The 24,585-nt window shown below is 39.2% G+C and overlaps 1 protein-coding gene across 1 annotated transcript; it reads left to right on the top strand.

Moving 5' to 3' along the window:
* The first annotated feature begins 1,284 nt into the window (after positions 1 to 1,284).
* On the top strand, positions 1,285 to 24,303 carry CLGN (calmegin). The gene is made up of 16 exons (XM_040063804.2): positions 1,285 to 1,400; positions 5,579 to 5,749; positions 6,490 to 6,560; positions 7,989 to 8,047; positions 10,061 to 10,202; positions 10,391 to 10,472; positions 11,160 to 11,352; positions 13,157 to 13,346; positions 13,937 to 14,050; positions 14,624 to 14,780; positions 15,668 to 15,883; positions 17,293 to 17,412; positions 17,590 to 17,728; positions 19,528 to 19,605; positions 21,650 to 21,777; positions 23,338 to 24,303. The coding sequence occupies exons 2-16, from the start codon at positions 5,588 to 5,590 to the stop codon at positions 23,410 to 23,412; spliced, it is 1,926 nt and encodes a 641-aa protein (XP_039919738.1). The 5' UTR covers positions 1,285 to 1,400; positions 5,579 to 5,587; the 3' UTR covers positions 23,413 to 24,303.
* The last annotated feature ends 282 nt before the right edge of the window (positions 24,304 to 24,585 follow it).

Raw genomic sequence — 24,585 nt, 5'->3', positions numbered from 1 at the left:
CATGTACTTAATCATGTTAAATGTCTGCGTGGTAAGGAACCACAATCTTCAAGCTAGTCCTGTTACCAAAATCCTCTGAAAACATTGGGAAAAATAAGACTCCCTCAACATCTGTCTTTTTATGGTCAGAGGGAGTAAGGCATTACTTTAATCTTGGCCAAGAGGTGTGTGCAGCTGACAGAGTTTCAGCCTCCATGATGGCACAGATCCAAAACCTTTTCACTTTTTTATACATTTTTAGCAAAGAAAGGAATTGATGCACATTGGTTCAAAGTTACATAATTCTCTTAATTAATTTTCTGTCCTCTGTTGGTTATTGATTTTGTGCTTTTCATGGTAATTTGGTCCACATTCTTTAGTTCTTTTACCATCTTTTTCTCAGATGGGAAGTCCCCAACTTTTCAAGCATTAATCCCCTCTGTCTTCTGGTTACTTCAATATCCTTGAAGAGTCTCTGAAGAAAATTAGTGCTGGCTAAAAGTAGGCACTGCTTACAATTGATTAAAACAACTAATTAAAAATTAGTTAGGAAACATACGACTTTCAACTGTTCAATTTTAGTAATGGTTTATTCAAACAATTTTGCTTTTCACTGGAGCACAAATATTCATTTCTCTGAATGATGTATCTCCATTCTCGTCTTACATCTTTTTAGGGACTTTTGAAAGGGGCATGCCGACATTCGTCTTCGGTACAAAACGCAGGTACGAACTTGGCTTTAGTATTTTATTTAAAATGCTTTTATTTCGCTCTGCTTCGCGGCACGAATATTCAAGGTGAGCGCCCAGCTGTAATTAAGGCTTTCGTTAGTTGCAAAGGTTGGAAAACTCTTTTTCTCTCTGGCCGCAGGCTTGTGGGGCGGAGCGTGGCCCCAACGCCACAGGGCGCGGCCGGCGATTGGCTGAGGCACCCGCGCTGGGCGGGCCGGCAGCCGCGGCTCCAGCCGCTCATTGGCTCTCGCCTCGGGCCGGGCACCTCCCATTGGCGCGGCCCGCTGCCGATCTGCCGCTCCCGCACGCGCTCCGCGGGGGGCTCCGCTCGGCCGGGCCGTGCGCGCGGGCTGGGCCGGGCCGCGCGCGCTGAGCCCTGATTGGCCGGCGCGGCTCGGCGCGAGCGGCGGCACCTGCTCCGCATCTCCGGGAGCGGCGGGGGCGCTGCGCGCGTGCGCGGCCGGGGATGCGCCGGGACCAGCGACCGGGCCCGGCTCCGGCTGCCGCCGCCGGTAACCGCCCGCCGCGGGCCGGGCAGCGCCGGGACCGCCGCCGGTAACCGCCCGCCGCGGGCCGGGCAGCGCCGCGACCGCCCCGACAACCAACGGTCACCGCCCGCCGCGGGCCGGGTAGCGCCGGGACCGCCGCCGGTAACCGCCCGCCCTGGCAGGAGCTGCGTCGCGGTGCTTGGTAAGCAGGCCGGGAGAAGCGGGAGAGCCGCTCGGGGCCGGCGGGAGGTGCGTGTTCATGCCGTGTAGCCAGGGGAGAGGCCGGTGGCCCCCGGCTCCCCGCGCCTGACGGACGAGGTGGGATGGGGCAGTTGGGTTTGGGAGCTCGGCCCCGAGGCCGAGCAGGAGGAGCGCGGCCTGACGAGTGAACGGTGAGCAGCGCCTCGTTCTCACTTCTAGGAATCCCAAAGAGCGGGTTCGTCTTGGGTGTATTGGCAGAGCACCGGGTGGCCATTTGAGACAAAAGCCTATTTTTAAAATTGGAATATAAGGTGTTGTTGAAGATTCTAGTCGAGCTCGCTCTAGCACCGAAATACCCCGAGGCACCTGCAGGAGAGCAGCGCTGCGGCGGGAGTAACTGCTGAATTTCACATTCGGCATACATTCCAGCGCAGGGTGCTTAACGTCTCGAGAAAAGAGAAGGAAATACAATTTTCACAGCCCAGCAAAGGAAAAATTTAAAGGTGACTAAGACTTCTTGCATGCTTTTCGTGGAGTAGTTTTCAGCTGGATGTTGTCTTAGGTTGATGCCGATGTAGCAGAATGGGGGAGGAATACAGCAGCTCACGGTTACAGGTGTGTGAAAAAATCCTCCACTTTTCATGGCCTTGAATGGAGTTGGTATTTGGCCCTATGAAAAGCTCGTGTGTTGATACAGGAGCTTTGGGCTTCGGAGTGAGAATGGCTCTTACTGCCTTTCTGCTTGAGAATCCAGAACTCTAAGAGTGACGTGCAAAAGGCATGACCGTTTTCAAAGTCAGGAAGAAAAGTTAGTAATTTAAAAGGTCCCAGTCTTTTACTTAGTTTTGCAGCAGATGGAATAGCGATGCCATTAACTTGTGGCGCGTATACAGTACTCAAAAGACCGTGATGCAGAGTTCCAAGATTTGACACGTGTGCACTGTACAACCCAAATCAAATCATTCAGGTGGGAAGGGACATCAGGAGGTCTCTCCTGACCTGCTGCTCGCAGCAGGGGCAGTCTTGGGGCTGGTCCAGCTTGCTCAGGGATTTTTTTCTGGGCTGTCTTGGAAAACTCCAGGGACTGAGACTAGGCAGCCTGTACCGCTGCTTACCTGTCCTCGTGGGGAAAGAAATTCTAATATCTGGTCAGGATATGCTTTCAGTTTATGCCATTGTCTTTTATAAATACTAGTCTGTGTCTCAGAAAAAGCACCTTGTTACTTTAGGTGCAATATTCTGCTGAGGTTGCAGCACTGTTGCCGGTCCCTAGAGCATGCTTTGCGTTAGTACTGCTGGCTTAAATGTCCTTTTGATGTGTGGCTGTGATGTGGTTGCCCAGGGTAAAAAGTGACCGAGCTATGCAAAATGTATGTTTAAAATTACAGGTCTGAACTTAGATACATCGTCAAGACTGCTAGTAAAAACGTTCGGGGGTTTGTGAGAGCCATTTGACTTTTAATTTGCTTTGTGCTGCTGAGAAAATTTTGACAGTGGGAATCCTTTTGGCTTATTTTCATTGCCACCTTGAAAATAGAGTAAAAAAAGTTTTTCATAGGTCTTTGTGTGTTAATTAGGAAAGTTCACTAGGTTTTAAAGATAATTAAATGTGTAGTGTGAAGTTCTGAGACCAAAAACTCATTGGCTTAGTTGAAAGATTTATTTTGTGTTCTAAAACTGTAGTGTAGCAGAGTTCACAAAAGTGAAAGATATCATGGGTTGTTTAAAACCTTCTTTGCCTGGCATTTGAGTGATAACTATAGCTGGTCTTGATAACATATTTCAGCATTTCTGGGATTATTTTAAAAGTGTATCAGAAGGTCAAAGGTTAAAATGCGCCCTCTCTTCTTGAAGGAAGAAATTAGAGAGATAATTGAAAGCTGAAGGAAATTTGGGAAGTCCTAGGTATGATCAGGGTGTAGTGATTGAGTGGGAACAAAGTGAAAGCATCAGAAATTTTGGAAGGGAGCTGTTTGGAAAGGTGAGTACCAGTGTGACTTCTTGGATGCCCTTGTTAGTCTGTGTATGGAACAAAAGCGAATGGGGCTAGTTACAGTGAAATTACAGCTCAGTAAGTGAAAAGCACTTTGGATGCTACACAAACACACCTGAAATGTGCTGGAAGAGAAAGCTGGACCTCTTCCTCTGCTTTAGGAAGCAGAGTGTGCTTCCTCTGCACAGAGCATCTGCGTGTCAGGGTGCTAAAAATGCAGGTCTGATAGGTGGTTAATATATGACACTTCACCTAGGAGTGAAGGAATCCAGAAGTTAGTGATATGGATTTCTTTGACTGCTTGTCCTCATAGATGGTTAAGGAACAAGAAAATGGGGTTGGTAAAACTGATACTCCTCAGGCGAAGGTGTTCAAAAATAGACCATAAGGTTAAATGTTCTCCTCTGATAAATTCAATCACTTCAAATCTTCAGGGCAAGATTATTTTAAGTTCTAGAACTGCTAAGGAGGTCTATGAATTAACAGTATCTCTAGTTTTTAACTAAAATTAAAAAGTCAAATACAAAACTCTAGTGAAATTTGCAGGTAAGTGTTGAAATGTGTCACCTGAAAAAAGAGGGAACCACAGATTCACCATCTTCAAGCAAGGTGATAAAGTCCCACAAAGAATGGCAGGAATTGTGGATAGCAGGGGGGCAGAACATAAGAATGGTAATATGATTAATGTAGTTTTGTGGAAAATAGGTGTTAGTCCCAAAAAAAAGAGGCCTTTGATTATTTACTTGTATTGGGATATTACTGCTGTGTGAAACATTTCTTTATGATAACCCTGTGTTTTGGCTCTAAATATAATCAGTAGTTAAGATTAAATTAATAGATCTTAAATAAAACCCTGATACTGTTTGATCTCTGTATTGCCTGATAAAACTTGCAGGTGTTAAAAAATGAATGTTGAAATAATTATTGGTGCAGTTACAATGTTTGAATTGCTTACCAAGTTTGATAAAAGCAGGAAGAAAGGAAGAGACTCGCACTTCCAATATAAGATAGCATCTATAATTGCTGGGATATTAGAGTTGTGGTGGTAAACAATTTAATCTCTAAGGAGGGATGATGTAACTGAGAGGGTGGCTGCTTTCTCAGGTGCAAAAGGCACCTTAGGCACCTCATTTAGTATAACTAGTAGTGGCTGCAAGGCTTGAAAACATCTTAAAATAGCAAAATAAATACCAGCATTTATTTAAGCGTACTGTGAATAGAAATTACTAAGGACCAAGTGAGAAGTACCTGTGCAGAGGTGTCTGGAGTCTGTCTTCATTCTGTTTCCAAATTCAGACAAAAATAATTTCAGGAAAAAGCATTTTTTGCAAGACCTTTGAGGAAACTTGTGTAGGCATTTTTGACACTTCACTTCCTCAAACCACCGGATACTCTAACATAAAATTGGACTTGTATGTCTTACAGATGTGAGGAAAAAATACTGGGCAACAATCTTTCTCACAGCAGATTAGATTGAGAGGCTTTATACAGATTAAAGATTTTCAGGCTTCCCTGAATTTAGGAACGTATTTGCATTTAAGCTTAAACTCTTGCTCTACCTAACTTAAACTTGAAAATTCCTGGATAATAATTTTGAAACAAAATATTTTCTGAAACCATCTTAATACTTTCTTTTGGCACTTACAGTTGGAGCCAGTTTACACTCTGCACTTACCTAAATGTTGTCACTGGAGGTCGGGGCAAATACAAATGCGGTTCTGGCAGTAGATAATAATACATTCTAAATCTATAATTCTTGTTTTCCTAAGGAAAGGGATGTTACTTATTGCTGCATTGTAGAGACTGATTCAGTTTAATTACTTGTTAAGAGTGTTGATGAATGAGAAAAATAAAAGCAGGCTTTCTTAGTTCTTAAGAAAGCATATATATTGCAGTCAGATTCTTGCTAGATTTGGCAAGGTAAAGGAACAGCTACAGGCACTTCCCTAGGGAAAACAGGAGGGAAAAGAGAGCCTGAGTCAGGACTCAGTAATAATAATAATAATAATTAAAAAATTAAAAAACAAATTAAGATAGTATTATAGTGACAACACTTTCTGATAGTTATTTCTCTTTATTTTAATGGGATTTTTTTCTTCTATAAGATAAAGTCTGGGGTAAAATTGAAATAGCATTGGTAATATCCTTGAAGTGATATTTAAAATCTAAAGCTTTCAATTCTTCAGATAACCAAGATGCATTTCCAGTGGGACTGGCTGTGCTTGGGTGTCCTGATAATTAGCTCAGTGACTGCAGGGATGGAAAATGAAGAAAATCTGGATGCAGATGTTGAAGTGGAGAATTTTGACAAGCAGTCCCAAGAAGCTGATGTTGACAGAGATAAATCTTCTGTAGAGGTAAGGTTACAGAAGTCTTCAGTTCAAGCTGGTTAAATACAAGATGCGTAGTTGTAGCTAGAGCAAGTTAATCTGCACGTGACAGCTGAGTGGGTCTCCATAGCAGTCTGAGTTCTTCCGTTGCTGTATGAGACATAGAGGGCAGACCTAGTAGTGAATGAATCTGTCATGCCCAAGTGTAAAATCTCCTGCCTGTGGTCAATAGGAAAAAGGTTTCTCTTCAATCTAGACAAGAAGTAAATGGAAAGCACCTTGGTCTCACTGAGACTTTGACTTTAGACCAGTTTCTTGACTTCATCAGTTGCAGATGCCCTTTGACACTGTCTTTATTACCAGGAAATCTGTATGCTGTTCTTCAGAATGGATGTGGACAGCAGATGGGAAAAGAGAAAAATGGAAAACATACAAAGAAAGAAAAAGGGATGGAAGCAGATTTGGAGCAAGTTCAGAAAAAAATTTGGGGTTTTGTTTTACATAAGATATAACAAAGCTTTAGTCTTTAGTTGTGAGCTTTGAACAGAGGAAGCAACTTTGAAAATTCAGAGATGTGAAATTGGTCACTGTTGGAGGGATGCACATTGACATGTGGGTGGGGGAGAAGGGGTTTTGTGCTGCTAGGTATTTCTAATGAACAAAATCTGTTGGTCTGCCTGGGTGGTTTACTTCTGGAGATATCAGGCTGGATTTCAAATGAAAAGTTGTAATTTATGTTGGGACCTGTATCTGTACGTATCTCTTAGGTTGTGTACCAGACTCCAAAGCCGACTGGGGAAGTGTATTTTGCAGAAACCTTTGATGAAGGATTGTCTAGGTAAGCTTATGCCTTAAAATGATAAACTTTTACTTTCAGCAGTTTACCTTTTGTATTCACTTTTCTGCTACTATCTTTATAAAAATTATATTTATGGGTGTTAGAGTTGGAAAGGCTATTAATGCTTGCTCCAAATACATCAGAATGTTAAGCTGGACACTTAATATTTCAGATGTATTAGTTTTTTGTGTGTGTTTTAAGGAAGCTTTTAATAAACTCTGGATTTGTGGACATTAAGAAAAATAATAGAAAGATTTAGCCAGTTGGATTTAACTAGCTGAGAGGTGAAGTGCCATTACATTTCAGTAGCAAACTTTCTTTTCACATGATCTTAGGCATGTGTCAGTTCTAAATGTTAAGTGCAGAAGCACCATCTGTGATGCCAGGAAAAATTATTAAATAAAAGAGGTGATAATGTTTTTTTGTTAAAAAAATGTTAAAAAAACCCAAACAAACCACTGAAAACCTTGATTAACAGCTGCAAAGATTTAATGGGTGTACTTGAATGATACCATTCATCCAAGTTTCTAACTTTTTGAGATCTGTTCAAAGATTAGTGTCTTCCTACTAAATCTAATGTTCAAAGCTTTAGCTGCAATGCTTGGGATTTTTTGGTCCAGCTATGCATAATTTATGTAAAACTAAGGAATATGAAAAAAAGATTGATGAGAAAATATGCAGCATGCTGCTTTTCTTCTCTGAAGTGTGGAAAAGAGTACTAGGTAAGAATAGAGAATAGCTTTTTTGAGAATGGACCTTGAAAATCTTGCACATGCCTTGTAGAGATGTTCATATCCTCACTGGTCTCTCCCCTGCTAGGCCTAGGATGTAGTTTGCTGCTTATACTTTTGCAGCATCTCTGTTAACAGTGGACAAGTGGGACTGCAAGGAGGAGATGAGGAGTATGTTTGCCCTCTTGGATCTCCTGTGTGCAATACACTTGGGATCTTGCATTTGTCACTTAACATTCTCTTTTGTCCTCTGCTGTGCATGTGTGCTCTTACTGTCAGATAAAGTTAAGATTCCTTTGGCTGATTTATTTTTCTTTTCTTATCATATTGAAGGTAATATACTTGAAAATTGCTGTTTTCTGTGCATTTTTTGCATTATATGCATATTCCATTCTGCCAAACTGAACTTGTATGTAAAAATGACGTTTATTCAGAATTTAAATAATTCAGGAACTTAATTACTTTAGACTTACAAGTGGCTATTCATTTACATTTTTAGGAAGTATTTTGAAATGCTGTATTAGTCTACTCTCCTTTTAATTTTTCTTTGCACATTCTTTGAACTATGCACAGTTCCATGATGCTGACTCAAAATCAGTATTACAAGTTCACAGCCTAGAAGCAAAAGCTGTTTTTGCTTTGTTAAATGATACAGCTTTGCATATCTGGTCAATGACCAGTAGCATTTTTGTTTTAGGTGGGTGCTGTCTGTAACTCTGAAAGAAGACATGGATGATAACGTTGCTAAATATGATGGTGAGCGGCTTTAATGTTTACCTCCACTACATAGTTTGTGATGTTCTGTTGCTTCTTTTGAGAAATAACTGCTATTTCTTTGAGAAATAACACAGAACTTATCTTTGCATATCTAGATGACATAGGTCAACAATGTTAGTTTGTATAATGACTTATCCTGAAACTGAGATGTGAAACGTTGCTCATTGGGCTGCTTAGTGTGAAGATAACTTCTGTCACTCTGACAATGTATTGCCATGGATGATACCAGAATATCCTTTGGCATCTAAATATTTAATGCTGTTTGTTTATGAGTATTGTTTCTTTGGAACCGTCTTGTCTGAAATCATGTGAGAGAGATTTACCACTTCAATTTCAGTTGCTAAACAGTTTTCTAAAGCATTGTGTTCCATTTTGCTCCATCTGTCCTGCTACTGATTGATGGATTGGTCTCTTGGTGTAGCCTCTGAAATGATAAAAGGAAAACTGCACAATGATTTTTTCAAATACCTTTTCAGATTGCCCGTGCTTGAATGTAGGGCTCTTCAGTGGTTCTCATACAGTTTAGTCTCAGAGTAGCCAAAATCAAATTTGGAAAGCAATAATGAAAACCTTGTACTGATGGTTGAATCCTTGCAGTTTGCACTTAGGGTTTCCTAGTCTAGAATTGGCTGCCTAAAATTTTGGCAGATGTGAAATCTGCAGCATTAATTTTGTGACCTGAGTTTATTTCATTCGAGACGGAGTGGGCAGAAGAGAAAAAAGTTTGTACTGCAACAGAGAAGTATTTGCTACTGTTCTTATGTCAAATGAAATCAGTTATGTTCATAGAAAGTGGTAAGGAAGCAGAACTTGCAGAGCAGTGTAGATTTAGTGGTTACCAAAAATAATTGGTAAAATTAAGAAGTTGCAGAGGAGATAGCCACACAGATGAGATGCTTATGAGAAACAAGATCTCTCTGGTTGCTTGGCTTCATATTAGAGTAAAAAATGTCATTAGTGTCAGAACAGTGATATTTGCTTGAAATCAGAAAATTCAACATTTAATAAAGTCTGTGATAAAGACATGGTTTTGAACTACTTTCCAGTTCCTTTTTCCAGTCTTGTTGTTTTGCCTTGCATTATTGTTTGGCCTTAGTTTCCAGGAAGGAACACTACTGAAGAAGATGGAATTTTCCTCCTTCCTGTCTATTAGGCTGGAAGTTATTGACTTGCATATCTGCCCTTCCTTAACAACTTTGACTAATCACACTTCAGCTGAATCAAAGTAAATCACTGTTTCGTTTGCATATCACAATTTGTGAATCTTCTCTAATTACATGCTGAGAAACCTCTGATGTTTTCTTCCTTTTTACATTGACACAGGCATTCTTCAAGATTACAGTGGGTTGTAAAAGTAGGGGGTTTTCCCTGTGTTCTTTCCTGGAAAAACCCCCCAGTGAATCTTGTCCTGTTAATCTCTGAGAAAATATAACTGCCCTTTTAGAAGAAAGCTTGTTCTTTGGATATTGGGCGCATGTGTCTTCAACTGTATTTATCCCAAAGTTGGTGAATGTATGAATATAAAGTCTTCTATTTTCAAAGCTGTAGGCTCATTTTGGACCAAATCTGATAATTCTTGGAATGACTTTGGGGAGGAGGAGGGAATTTCATCTACTCTGTCATTAGATTTGACTCAAGAGATTCTAATTCTGTGTAAGCAGAAAAAAAGGAATGATGCAGGTCTTTATCTAGTGCTTTGTGACTAATGTTTTTAATGTGATGATGGTAGAAGTAAATCTAAAATCTGGAGAAGTATTTTGTTCCTCTAGCTATTGTAGGATACCACAACCTGAAGATACAGATCTGCAGTATGAAAGTTAACTTAGAGATTTTTGTAAATTTGAGAGCAACAAGGAATAACATCTTTGATGCCAACGTTTCTTCCCTACTTTGGCAACTAGTCTTTATTTGTTGCTAACTCTTTGCTTTCAACAAGGCTGTGATTTCTTTACTTCAGACTTCATTTTTTCAAACTTTGTGTGTGTGTTTTAGGAAGATGGGAAGTAGAAGAGCTGAAAGAAAACGCAGTGCCTGGAGACAAAGGATTAGTGCTAAAATCAGTGGCAAAGTATCATGCAATATCAGCAATGCTAACAAAACCATTTGTTTTTGATGATAAACCTTTGATTGTTCAGTAAGTAATCCTTCTGATTTTTTACTTGATGTTTATTAGTCAGTTCAAGCATTTTGCATCCATAAAAGTGTTTTGACAGTAGGTACTGATACACAGTCTTAATATATTCATAATTAGAAGCGCAGATTAGCAGTTATTTCATATTTTTCTGATACTCTGCGTGTTTTTGTCACTTTCCCTTTGCCCAGGTACGAAGTGAATTTTCAAAAAGGCATTGACTGTGGTGGTGCATATATTAAACTTCTCTCCAGCAGCAATGACTTGAATCTGGTATGTCCTCTTGCTTAATATTTGCTATCAGTTGTTCATTTGAGGAACAGCTTGGTTCTCCATGGGTGATATCTGATATCCAGGACACAGGACTTCTGTGTACGTTTAGTATGACTTTCTGTATTAATAGAAGCCATTGGATCTTAACTCATAACTTATGAAAGAATTATTTTACTGAACAGCACCTGCATGTTATTGTGTATTCAAATAAAGAAAACATAAATAGTCAAAAGATACTGACATACTCTGAAGGAGAATAATTATATCTGATATTTTTGGGGTTGTTTGGTGCTGTTACTTAATGCAGAGAGAAAAAGGTACTGATAAAATACTGGATATTAATACCCTGGGGTTTGTCTTTTTTGGAAAATGAAATTGTTATGAAGATCAGTAATTAGTTCCTTTGTATCTTTCAGTGTAATGTTTGTAGAGGGGGAGAGATACTTGGGTGTTTTGATTTGTGACAGTCGTTCCTATTTAACATAAGGATAAAATCTAAGGCTATGAATATATTCATCTTAGTTGAAGAGACTGAGAGTTAGTCCATTCCCTGAGAACAGAGAGCACCCATCAACTCCAGAGGACTGTTGAGTTCCTTTCATGATTTACTCTACCACTTTTCATTTACCAAAAGTGACATAATGAAATGTCCAGTATAACACATGCTCAGCTTTCTTGCTTCTACAGGAATACTTTTATGACAAAACGCCTTACACAATTATGTTTGGACCAGATAAATGTGGAGAAGATTACAAACTACACTTTATCTTCAGACATAAGAATCCTAAGACTGGAGAATATGATGAAAAACATGCTCAACGTCCTGATGTGGACCTAAAAAAATTCTATTTGGACAAGAAGACACATCTGTATACTCTTGGTATTGTTTCATTCTTAAAAGTGGAATTCAACTCTTTAATTGGAAAGGAAAGATTAAAAATGCGGTTTCGTCTGCTGAAGTTTTGTAATTGAGTCTTTGTTAATTCTGAATGGTGGTTGCTTAATGATTTGGATTAAGTGGTTTAATGAGTGGGTTTAACTGCAGGACAGAAAAGTAGCTTTCAGATGCTACTGCTTAATATTCAGTTACAGGAAAAAGCATACCAGCCCTGTCTAGCCTTTACTAATAAATGCCTTCAGTAATTATTACAGTAAAACTATATTTACTGGGAAGGAGACTAAAATGTAGCACTGCCCAATACTCTAGGAAGGTGTCAGAGTTCAGAGGAATGCAGTTAAAACTGTAGCATGCCACACACCGCTCTGTTTCACATGTTAGGAGCTCTCACCAACACCTGCATCTGAAGCAGAGTGCATGAACAGATAGATCTGCACAGACTCTGAAGTGAATGAGTGTGGACTGCTTTGAATTCTTCTTGTACCAGTGAACTGCCCAGAGAAATGAAAGTTAATTTTTATCCCCTTTTTCTGCCTTCTGAAGAGGAACAGCAATCAGAGAATGGGCTAATCTGTGGCATGCAGCAAATCCAAACTGTCTGTGCCTTTGAACTTCCACTGAATAATAATAACAATTACAGAAGGCATGTTCAAGTGCTGTGCCACGGGGAAATTTAGTGGTTTCTAAAATGGATTGCTGTAGTGTGCCACAGCAAACTTCCACTTTTAGGTAATGGGAATCTCACAATAAAAGAATGCATGCATTCCTGTATTTGGATTGTTCGTTAGAAATTACGAATCGAGGTACTTAAACTTGGATTGCATTTATTCTGTTATAATTGGTCAAACAGACTCCATAGAGCTATGTGATTCCAATGCATTTATGTGACTGATAACAGGAGTTTAAAAGTTAGTTCTTTGTATTTTATCTAAAGGTGATATGGAGGTTTCATTTTTGCATTTATGGATATTTTAATACTGTTGGAATATTTGAGGCTGGAAGGCTGTCATTAGATATTATCAAACTGTTACAAGACTGTTACTCTGGTTTTTTTAACCTGGCTTTAGAAAACTGTCATAAAAGTGGAATAGTAATTGTTTTTACTTAGCACTCTTCATTATGTTAAATGGACAGTGGAATCTGCCATTTAACCAGTGAGCACATTTATAAATGCTTATTAGAAATATATTTGAATACATCTGGATGCTGAGTCCGACATTGCTCAGTTCTGTGACCTTGACCTCTCAGTTACTCGTGCTGACATCCAGGAAATTCTCTTGAAATGCTGAAGCATTTGCAGTGTGGCATTTGAGGGAAATGGCTGTTGGAGGTTAGGACCTGATAGAAAATGCTGCTTTGATCTTTCTGCTGTGTTAATGGTAAAGTTCTCGTGTTCCCATGCTTTCAAGTGTGAGGTTGTCATTTAGTAGCAGAGATGCCTTTTGGGACAGAGATTCTTTTATTCACTGTCTGTGCTTTTGAAGTAAAAACACAGAGTTTTGGCCAAGTTGGTAGGTTTTTGAAAAATCTCTTAGAATGTGTTTGGATGTGTTTCAGCAGTTGAATTTTCTTCAGGTTTCATCTTTGGGGGCCTGATGCTGGTCATACATCCCCTCAGGGGCAATGTTTTGTGTCCAGCCTGAGTGAGGGGTCCGTCTCCTCTGCTAGTGAGGGTCCTGTTCGCTGTTACTTGGCTTAGTCTGTGCTTGTTCTATAGTTTTGGTTAAGTATATCTGTAAAATTAAATGGCTCCCTTATTTCTTCCATATAAATTTCTTCAATTTAGTGCTAAAACCAGATGATACATTTGAAATATTAATCGACCAAACAGTTGTCAGTAAAGGAAGTCTTCTTGAGAATATGGTTCCTCCAGTGAATCCTTCCAAAGAAGTAGAGGATCCTACTGATAAGAAGCCTGATGATTGGGATGAGAGACCAAAAATACCTGATCCAAATGCTGTCAAACCAGATGACTGGTAAGGAGAACATTTTAATTTCTACTATTGTCTTTTACATGCAGGCTATTTATTTGAAAGATTTGACTGGTTTTGTTTTGGGGTTTGCTAATGACAGTTGGAATACATTTCACTAAAAGTACTGAAGTTTGAAAACATAATTGAGGTGGATATAAGGGTCTGGTCACGTTCTGAAGAGACAAATAAAACCATCATTTGCTGATTTTGTACCCTGCATGGTTGCAAGTAGTAACTAAGGTTGCTACAAGAGAACAAGAAGTTTTTTTTACCATATAGTCTTAATTTACAATGAATTCCTATTTCTGTGTGAACGATAGAAACGGCAACTCAGGAAAAGTAGGGAAAACCTCAGTGGGAAGACCTGACTGACACCTGCCGCTTGATACCAGCAATTCCTGGGCTAAATAGCAGTATAAAACAATGTAAATATAATCCAGATAATTAATGATATGTCCAACGTTCACGATCAGTGAGTCTAACTCTGTTGTGTTTTTGACAGTCATCCCTTCCATGCCAGTTGCATTCCTCTGAACAGAACATTGGTCCAAAGTCAGGCTGCTGTATTTTCTAACATGCCTCTGTAATTGAAGGGATGAAGATGAACCTGCCAAAATAGAAGATCCTGATGCTGTTAAGCCTGAGGGGTGGCTTGATGATGAACCACAGTATGTTCCAGACCCTAATGCAAACAAACCAAAGGACTGGTAAGTGCAGGTTGTTAATGTGTTTCCTAGAGAAGGCTCTTCTCTGTGGCAGATTATTAGTTGTGGAAGTCAGCCCAAATCTCACTGTCTTTTGAGGTAGTAAGTTGGAATGTGGAAGGTATGGCCACATATTTGTTGGTGTGGAAGCTGCTTCTATAAAAACATGAACCTGTCTTTGCCTTTTGTTTTCTGAAGAGAAATGAATAAGACCAGAATATGACGGTCCCCTTGGAAAGCATTTACTACAGGTTAAGTTGATAATTTGAAATCATAATGTAGGTCTCAAAGGGATCTCTAAGCATCCTGCCTGGGTAGGAGTCTTTGAAGCTGTCTGCAGAGGCAGGAACGTAGTTGGTCAGTCATGCTGTGGTAGTTATGGACATGTGACCTTTCAATAAAAAGGTGTAGCACTCCTTAAAAAAGTGTTTATTTATACTGTTGGGTAAAGTTCTGTGAGCTGGTCAGAGTTCTGAGTTTGTTACAGCGATATCCATGGACCCTGACTTCAGACTGCCGTGTTTGATGCCTGGCTGACCTTAAAGCACTTGTTTGGATTTTTTTTTTTCTCTCTAGGGATGAAGAAATGGATGGGGAGTGGGAAGCCCCTCAGATCCCTAATCCTAAATGTGAGACTGCACCTGGTTGTGGAGAGTGGGTGCGTCCCATGAAGAATAACCCGAAGTATAAAGGAAAATGGAGAGCACCTATGATAGATAATCCTAACTATCAGGTGATAGCCGATTTGTTTGTCATTGCTAAAAGATACAGAGTTCAGGAGAGGAAGCAAGTCAAAGCAGTACATTTACTTAGGCTTTTTAGCAGTGTATTTATGTTTTTAGAATGAATCTGATACCTCACTAATTTGAGATTTTTTTTTTGTTTTAATGTACCTCTTTTTTTTCCCTTGAAATATACTGGGAAACAATAATGCTTCCTGTGTTAAAGCTTACACGTTTAAAGTTGCCTTGTGTGCAGTTTGCCTTTGGTACCATTTATTTAGTACGGTCTTCAGAATTGTATTCTGAATTACATTAGAGTTTTAAATGTGAGTATTTTGAATTAGTTTATTTTTTAATATTAACAAATGAAGCCTTTCAGCAAGCAGATTGCCTTGCCAGTTCAATTTTAGTGGAAGTATCAATTTTTTTTTGGATAATTAAATTTCCTTCCTCCCTTCCAAATATAAGAGGTAATCAGCTGGATATATTAAAGAGAGTTGTTTTTTATTAGTTATGGCTGGGATGTACTTGAATCTGATGTCTCTGAGGGTAAGATCCTAAGCAGGTTTGCAAACAAAATTTGGCTCTAGTTGCACAGGTACCATAAGGCTGAATTTTCCTTCCCTAAATTTTTCTCTAGCACTTCCAGTAAGAGTCAGTTATTACTGTAACATCTACAGTAAAAAAGAAAAAAATACTTAGCACATCTGCCCTAAGCCATAAAATTGAGATCCATCTGCCAAAATCCTGCAGGCTATTTCCAGTTCTGGTTTAGATAGGTTAAACTCTACTGCTTGTCTTTCTAAATAAAAGTTCATATTATTTTGAAATCTCTTTCACAAGTTGTTTTTTTGGTGAGCTGTGGGTAATGTGATTTTTTTTTTGTTTCCATTAACAGGGAATATGGAGCCCTCGGAAAATACCGAACCCAGACTATTTTGAAGATCTTCACCCATTCAAGATGACCCCTGTCAGTGCTATTGGTTTAGAACTCTGGTCTATGACGTCTGATATCTACTTTGATAACTTCATCATATGTTCAGAAAAAGAAGTAGCAGATCGCTGGGCAGCAGATAGCTGGGGCTTGAAGAAATTAGTAGCAAGTGCTAATGAGGTATAAACTTCACCATGTTCTTGATAGTAGAAAGTAGGGAGGAAGCTGTGGTGTCGGAAGGATTTTCTGTCAATGCTGACAGAGTATTAATTTGTCTGCAGTTTATCATTTTGCTGAGTAACTGATAGGTTTTCTGTCTTGTAGTTTGGCTTTTTACCTTTCCCAGATGAGTATCTTCTTGAATTTAAAAGGGTACTGCATTTTACTTAAACACCTAGTGAGAAGTTGACTTCCTGTGAAGCCTTCTGCTGTTCACATCGATATTAGAAACTCAGTACCTGACAGGAAGTGAAAGAATGAAGGCTGAGTTGCTTACACTCAAAGACTTCCCCTCCTGCCCCTTGCCCCTTATTTTCCCTTGTGGCTATATCCACGATAGATATTCTTTAGATGCTTCCATCCCATGAGGAATGGACAGTCTAGTGTTTGTTTTCGTTTAATAACGTTAGGCCTTTTCTTCTTAGGTGTGTGTAATGCAGCTCTGAAAGCGTTACACGTGTGTTTATAGAGCTGTATCTGTTCTGTGTTTGCATTTGGTTTGTGTGCCGCACTTGGAGAGCCTTGCCCCCTCTGCCCGGTGCTGTGGGATGGATGTGCTCTGCCGTACGGGATCATGGGTCCCTCTGGTGGCAGCCTGCACTCCTGTTTCTGCCTGACAGTCTGGCCTCTTCCATTAAAGGACAACAGCAGGCTACAGTTGTGGGGAAACGATGTTGGTGGCCAATGTGGCCAATTCCTTCCAGCTGCTGTTTGTCCCAGAGTGAGCGAGTAGCAGTAGCTGTCTCTTCACACAGCCTTGCCCTTTTCCAAAGTGTTTGGGTTTACTTCTCAGCCTGTGTCTGTACCTGTACACACAACGGCAGAAGAATTCCTTTGAGTCCCCTTGTTCCAGTGTGCCTCTGCAACTCCCTTCGTTCCTGATGTACCTCTTACAGAGACGCACCAGGCACTCAGCGTCTCTGCTCTGTAAGTCAGAGCTGTGCTGGGAGCACAGTTTGCTCCCTGAATAATCGGCTGTCAGAGGAGAGAAGGTGGAGCCAGCACTGCTCCTCAGGAGCTGCTGCCCTCAGGCTCCTGATGCTTTGGCACAGCAGAGTAGCTGGGAAGGGTGTAAAGTGTGAGCTTGCCAAGACTCCAAATGTTACTTTACAGAGTTGGGTTGTGGCTGGTCCGGTATGTTTGGAGTTGTACATCTGTTCCTTCTTACTCAACACCTGCCACTTATTTGCAATTTGTAGAGTTGTTTCTTTACTAGTATTGAAATACAGTATTGTTTTAGTCATTAAAAAGCAAAGGTAAAGAAGGGGTTTGGACAATATAAATATATATAGTACACTTCATAAACTTATTTAAGTGTTGAGAGGGATATAAATGCAATTCTTTTAATTTTTTTTTTTTTTTAATTACAGCCTGGTATGTTTAGTGAAATGGTGACTGCTGCAGAAGAACACCCATGGCTCTGGGTTCTTTACATCTTTACTTTAGCACTCCCTGTTGGTCTAAGTGTGTTGTTCTGCTGGCCAGGAAAGGTTAGTGAAATTTACTATATTTTTATTTGGTTTTATTCTTAATACTTTATTTGAAAACTCTTGAGCATCTGTGCAACAGTATCTCCTTTTAACATGCCATTGGTATTACTTATCTTACAGTGCCTGTTTAATTCTTAATTGGAGTTGAAACATAAATAGATTTTTAATTTGTTGTAGAAATCAGATGAATATATTGACTTCAACAAAACTGATGTATCTAAGCAAATTACAAAGAGAGAACTAAAAGAAGAGGCAGAGGAGTTTGAAGATGATGAACTAGAAGAGGGAAAAGAAAATGCATATACTGGTGAAGATGGTAAGATGAGTGTGTCAGCTTGCAGTTTGGTTAAAGACACGAATAGAACTAATTCATGGATTGCATTGCCAATAATTACAACCTGTTATCTTAGACTGTGTGAAATGTGCCTTGCTCTGAGCCTTTTTTCCAGAGTGGTATCCCTTGGCTAATAGCTCTGGTAAATATAAGCAGAAAGTAAGGCTCTACTCAGCATTTTTTCACTTTTAAGAAATGAACATGCTTCCAACACCATTTTTTATGTTTGCAGGCAGTGGTACATATGTTATCCCTTCTAAATATTTCATATGTTAAATACATTTTAATTATTCAGATATAATTACCTGAAGCAGTTAAAGTCAGTTTATTCTTTAAAATGTGTCTCAAATAGCTTTAAGTCGCTAACAGAAATCAGCTTACACCTCTCTGGGAGGATTATACTATTCTGTTAGTCACGGATTTGAGTTTTCTTGTTAAACCTTGAAAATACAGTGAGCTTGACATACTGAAGTCTGCAGCTTCCTTTATGTTGCTTTTTAGCAACCTATGGCTTGCCTGCAGAGGTGTGTCCTACTGCCCAGGGGAGAAAATAATCAGTAACAAATCAGTAGGTTGAGCTGTACTTCAGCATCCAAGGATAAAATCACCCTGTGTTACTGTACTGAAGATTGCTGGGTGCTACTCAGCTATAGCTTTGAGGTGCTGTTAGCATTTCCTTGTGTTTATATAACAAAAACCAAAGCACCTAACTCACGATGCGTTATCTTGACTTCGAAGAGAAAATTTTTAGCTTCTGAACTCTGCAAGATTCTGCTTCTTATTTCACCCTGCCGTGGTGAGAACAAAGAAAGTGACGAGGGACTGGCATGGATAATTAGAGACATAGCAGACATTCGTGTTTTGTTGTGGTTTTTGCCTTGGTACTGACATCACGTTGTACTACTGACTGAAACTTGGTGGTTTTGTCTTTGCTCCATGTTCCATGAGTTTTGATGGCTTCTGTTGGTATCACTTAAAAGCTCACTTGGCATCAGCAGTTCCCATGCCAGTGCTGACAGAACTGAGTATATATTTGTGCTTGCCACACCGAACTGAGTCCATGTGCCCTGCTATTGGAGAGCCTTACCAAGGCACGTCATTATTGTGGTTATGCTGCATGCATTCTTTACTTGAGCTTAAATTGTTGTATCTTCCTACATTTCCCTTTCGATTTTAACTCTGCTCGACCTGTTCTTTGCTCCTGAATTGCAGCCTCTGTTTGATTGTACCCAGTCTTGATGCAGATCATAGATAGTTTGTACCCAATGTGCTGCTGTTGCAAGGCTGCCATTCCTCAATTCCAATATTCTTCTGTTAAGTCCGTTAATCTATTTAATTACAACACATCACTTACTAAATAATAGGTTAAAATGTTAGAAATGTTAGAAAAGGCCCAGGCAATTGCAGAGGAGCATTGTTCAGCTCCTACAGCTGTCTTAAATTGTACTTGGAACAGCTGTTCGTGGTGTTGCAAAGGTAGGTTCTATTTTAGACCTTTACTTTTAGTTACTAAATGGAACACAGAGTAAAACTAACCTGGCTAGCTTTTGTATGACTATTCCAGGGCTTTCAAATAAATTCTAGACTTCAGAGGGAAGGATTACACTTTGCTGTCATATGACTTGATGGTTTCTTGCTTTAAGAAGAATTGCTTAGCTTCCCTTAGCTTCCTGTCACCTTGAAATCTTCCCTTTTTTTCCTATTGCTATTTTGCCTCTTTGTATCTGAGAGCATTAGAGAATTTCTCTTCTTCCCCCTTTTCCTGATTCTTTTTGCTACAGAGAGAAGAGAAATGGAGGAGACAAAAAGAGAGCTTATAAAGGATACAAGGAAGATGGGAAGGGAGTCTCCTGTTTCAGGTACTGGGAATGGGAAGCACTTTGGGCCAGAACTTGCAAGTGGGTCTTTCCTATCTGTTTTCTTCCCTCTGCTTGCTTGGTGATGGTAGAACTTCAGACTGGTGGATGCCAGCTTCCATCAGGTGCACAAATGCAAGTTTCCTCTGAGACTTTTTTCCCTATGGTACCTGTAGTCGTAAATATTTTCTCCTAGTATCTTTGTCTCTTTATGATTTTTACAGTTCCTTCATAGTCATTACCTCCTCCTTTGGTTTTCTTTGGAGTTGAAGGCAATGGAGTTTTCAGCTGTGCAATGCTGAATGACTTGAGATCCACTTTGTATCTTGGGACCATTGAAAAAAGAAAGAAAAAGAAAGTGTGGCGCAGCAGCAGATTTTAGAAACACTTGGCGATTTCTTTAACACCTGTGACAATGAGTTGCTGGCACAGTACTTCTGAAGGGCATTATCCATGGGATTTACTGTTTTATTTTGTTCTGTGTTAATTTTTATGGCATTGTCTGTCTGCTTTGTCTCCTTGCTTTCCTTGACCTCTAGAAAGATGTTGCAAGAAGTAAAAGAATATTGCCATAAAATGGAGTTTCAGGGGCACAGGCTGAACGTTATTTGTCAAGTTCTATATTTATTTATATGAAATAATGCTTAAATTGCTATTTGATTAAATTTAATATAATAATTTTAAATAATATAGTTTTCCAGTTCTGGGTTCTACAGCTTCTAATGTCTGAAGTATTTTTTCTTTGGTGTTTTTTTCCATCTATTTAAATTCATACTTATGGGAGGAGCTATATTTGCATCACTTATCATTTCCAATCCCTTTATTAGAATATGAGCAAAGGCTTTGTGAATTTCTACCAAGCTCTTCTGTTAAAGGCTTATTTTTAGGACAGAGATCTTTGTCTATATCTTTCTTAATCTTCATTATTTGGTCACATTTCTCCTTTTGATAATAGAGACATAGCAGACATGAACCAGGTATATTGACAGATGGCAAAACTAACTTCTTACTTCCTAACAATTAGTGAAGCTCTGTTTGCCTCAATATATAGACGTATTGCAGCCAAAGTTCTTGGTATTTCTACGGAAGTCTCAAATACTTTAACAAATTAGGTATGTCTAGATTTTCATCACCAAGAATCAGTAGAGTCTGGTCTGATATGTGACTGCATTCTAAATTTGTATGGATACTTTTGTTTCAGTTTAACTGAGATGCAACAGTAAGAATTTGCTGTGGGCACAGATTTTCGGTATTTGTTTTTTGTTTTTTCCTATTTTTTTCACACCTAAGCGGTGCTTATGAGATGTAGGTATGACCTGACAAGGACAGAATTGAGCACAACTTCACTGCTGCTTCTAAATGAGCCACTGGCAGACTGTTAAGTTGCAAAATGCTGATGTGTATCCGTTCTGTCACATACAGGATTTCTTGTTTACTCTTGATGGAAAGTATTGTGAAGGGTACTGGCAGTGCAGTAGTAGGGCAAGCTGGACATACTTTGAGTGAGCTAAGGGGAGTACTGTGCTTTTCTGACTAGTTCCTGCATTGCAAAAATGCACAAGAAAGGTGGACGTGAAGAGCTGCTTATCCCTCAATCAAAACAGTATGTCAGCAGAATTCCCTCCTGAAAAGGGGACTACCCTTAGGATGTAGGTGTCTCCCATGCTGCATGACTGATAACTGCAATATTGTACTTCCCTGTCTAAATCAGAAATTTGGTCAGATTTGGGATGTCTGAGTTGTCCTGTTTTGGACTCTGCTCTCAAAAGTGTCCAATACTGTAGCTAGTTTTAAAGTCAAGTACATAAGTCCTTTAAGTCAGTAACAAGTGTGAAGACAGTATGAGCTGTTAGGAAAAGAGGCAAAGCTGGAGCTATTAAAATTGGTTATTAAATCTGGCAGTTACACAGAGATGTTTTTATGGGGAATTATAAACAAGCAGTTCATCCTAGGACTGAAATTGGCTTGTTTTCCTTACTAGTATGGTTGGATACAGTGTATTTGTAATACAGTTCTGTTTACTAAATAACATTCACTTCTTCTGCAGAAGATGAAGGTGGTGAAGATATTTATGATGATGAGGAAGAAAATGAAGTTCCACATGAAGAAGAAAATCAAGTTCCAGATGGAAGTCAAGAAGGTGATAGATTAAATAACTCTGATTCAGAAGATGAGGCAAGTTTGCATTTTTCCCTACTTTCTCCTTGCCATTGTCTGACATCATACTTCTAACTTAGCCCAGTTACCTACCAGTGTTTTTCTTCTGTTGAGGCATAAAACAAATCCTGAGGTAGAAATGTGCTTTCCTTGGAGTTTGACACCTCAAATGCTCTGCATAAATACGGTTATAGTATAGAAGTGATCGGGCAGCTCCCTAAACATGAAATGTTTTTACAGGAGTATAGTTTTTAACAGATTATTAAAGGAATTGCAAGACTTGAAAAATTGGATGCTGTGGCAGATTGGTCAGTTTTCACTGTGCTTCTTTAACTGATGGAACATGTGCATCCAATTGAATAGCCTTTTCCCAAGACCTAGAAAAACCTTAAGTTTTTCAGTTACATATTGGGGTTTTTTTATTCCAAAATAAGGTTTTAAGCAAAATAACAATACTGAGTTTGAACACAGCATCTGCAGTTTCATTTTTCTGGTGCAGATTAATCCAGTCAGCCAGATTTTCATAAAATATCATTGTAGAATGGAATTTGTGCTTTTCTTGTTTGTCAGCTACTCGTTTTTCTTTCATTTAGAAACAAAGTGTCTGAAACACTTTGGATCCACTCATTCATCATCCATGCTTGTCACTCCCTAAATGAGTCACTTTCCAGGTCAAGGGAGTTGTTTAATGTAATGTCAACTCCTTGTCATGTAAAACTCTTCCAGGAAACTGGATCTTGCATGAGGTTATGTTATTTCATCACTAAAATCTTAGTTAATTACCCCTTCTTTGTTGCTGTAAGAAGTTTTCTTTTCCTTGTACCCAGGAATACAGTACCTGCTGAACGTGACTCCTTGTGAAAGTAACAGCGAGCTCTGGATGTGTCTGTGGCATTCCGGTGGCACAGTGAGGCCATGGCTTGTTTTCATGGAGTGTTTTCAGCTCAGATTGTGAGCTGTGTGGAACACATCCTGTACCCCATGTCCTCACTCGGGCTGGGCCACATTCTCTCAGCTGTTCCTTCTAAAGGAGGTGCCTGCCATTAGGTGATGTAGGAAAGGGAGGAAGCAATGTGTGGGCTGAGAATGGGTTTCACATTGGAAAGGCTTTTCCTGTGCCTCTGTAAGCCCATTGCCTTTAAACTGGGGGCACCACATCTGATTTAAGGACAGTTGGCTCTATTTGTAGCTCTCCAAAGGGAGCAGTTAAAATTTCTGCACCATTTCTTCTTACTTCAGAAGCGGAAATAAAATGAGCAAAAGGTGCACTTCAAGGAAGTTGTTAAATTAATTTAAAAGTCACTGCTTTTAAACCAGCAAAGACATGGGCAAAACCAAATTTCTGACATCACTTTAGACATACCATTCTTTTCCTTCTGAATATAGAAATGAAAAGTCTTCTACCCACTTTATTAATCATCAGATTAGAAGTGTGGGGAAAAAATGTCCTATCGCTTAAGTGCTGCATTTAGTGATAAAATGACTGGGGAACTCAGGAATAACTTAGCACACCAGTTTCGATAACTAAAATAGGTTTAAAATGTTAATGCTGGATTTGTTTTGTTTTTTTTTTCCCAGAAGAAAGAAACTGATGAAGGAATGGGAGATCGACCGCTGAAATCAGTGCGCAAAAGAAGAGTTCGAAAGGACTGAGTTACTTCCAGCTGGTGCTTGCAGGTCTTGAGACAGTGACAGTAACTTTTGGTGTGCTGCTTCAGTGGGCCTGGCAAATCCCTGAGCTTTGGTGGGAAAAGGGGGGGCTCACTGCTATTAAACCTCCTGTTTTAATTCTCTGACCTCTTTAACCATCCCAAACTTCCTCAGTTCCCTTTTTTTAAGGATAAATGCCATCTGTGAAGAGTTAGCTGGTATTTCACATTCAAAAGAAAAGGGAGATTACAAGTTGACCAGCTGATTTTTAGGCGAAGATTCTTAAGATTTGAAGTTCCTTAGAAATTAGTATTAGTTGGAGATGAACTTACTCTAAATATTTTTTTAAATGAATGCGTTATAATACTTTTGTAGCTCTAGCACAAAATAAGGTGTTTACAGTTTTCAGCTAAAAGAAGATGGCAGTACAGATGTAGCATCTACAGCAGTTCACACTGCTATGAAAAAAGGTACTTTTTTTCTGTGCAGAGCTAAATGCAATAATTGTTTTTGTATGATGATTTTGTGCTAGCAACAATTTTTATTGTAAATTATTTATTTTAGTTGAAATTGTTACATGGGTGGTCACCTGTTCACTTTAGGCATTGGTTACAGTAATTTATTTTCAAGATATATTTTAAAGTAGAATACAAGTGGTAATTGATGTGACTTGTTTTACTTCTTGAGTGCAGGTATCAAATCTGCAGAAGTCATATACAGATGATTTTTTCAAACTTTTATAGTTCTCATGTTCTAAAACGGTGGTATAACCTGTTTGTAGCATACTTGCTAAGTGTATATTGTCACCTAAAAATATTTATTAATTCTTGCTTATGAAATTTATTAATATAGATAAGAATTTTTGATGGATTAAGTTTTTTACGATGTGAGTAACTTGGGCATTCTCATAATACAGTTTAAATAAACTGCTTATTGTAAAGAAACTTTGTTTCATTGTGTGTTAAACAATAAAATTTCAGTCACCAGAAACCTCTTGCTGCTTGGCAGCTGCCTGTAGTAGTAGTAGTAGAACGTGTAAATGTCAGCAAAAGAAGTCACACATTACAAAAAAGTAGTAATTACATTAACTCATAAGGAATCTAACAGATTTTCTTGTGCCTGTCATAAAATTTGTCCACTTTAAAAAGAAGTATTTTCACAGCAGACTCCATGGGA

The sequence above is a fragment of the Hirundo rustica genome, chromosome 5, assembly GCF_015227805.2.
Source record: "Hirundo rustica isolate bHirRus1 chromosome 5, bHirRus1.pri.v3, whole genome shotgun sequence".
NCBI lineage: Eukaryota > Metazoa > Chordata > Aves > Passeriformes > Hirundinidae > Hirundo > Hirundo rustica.
The sequence above is the reverse complement of the archived record's forward strand: the minus strand, read 5'-3'. Positions and strand labels throughout refer to the sequence as shown.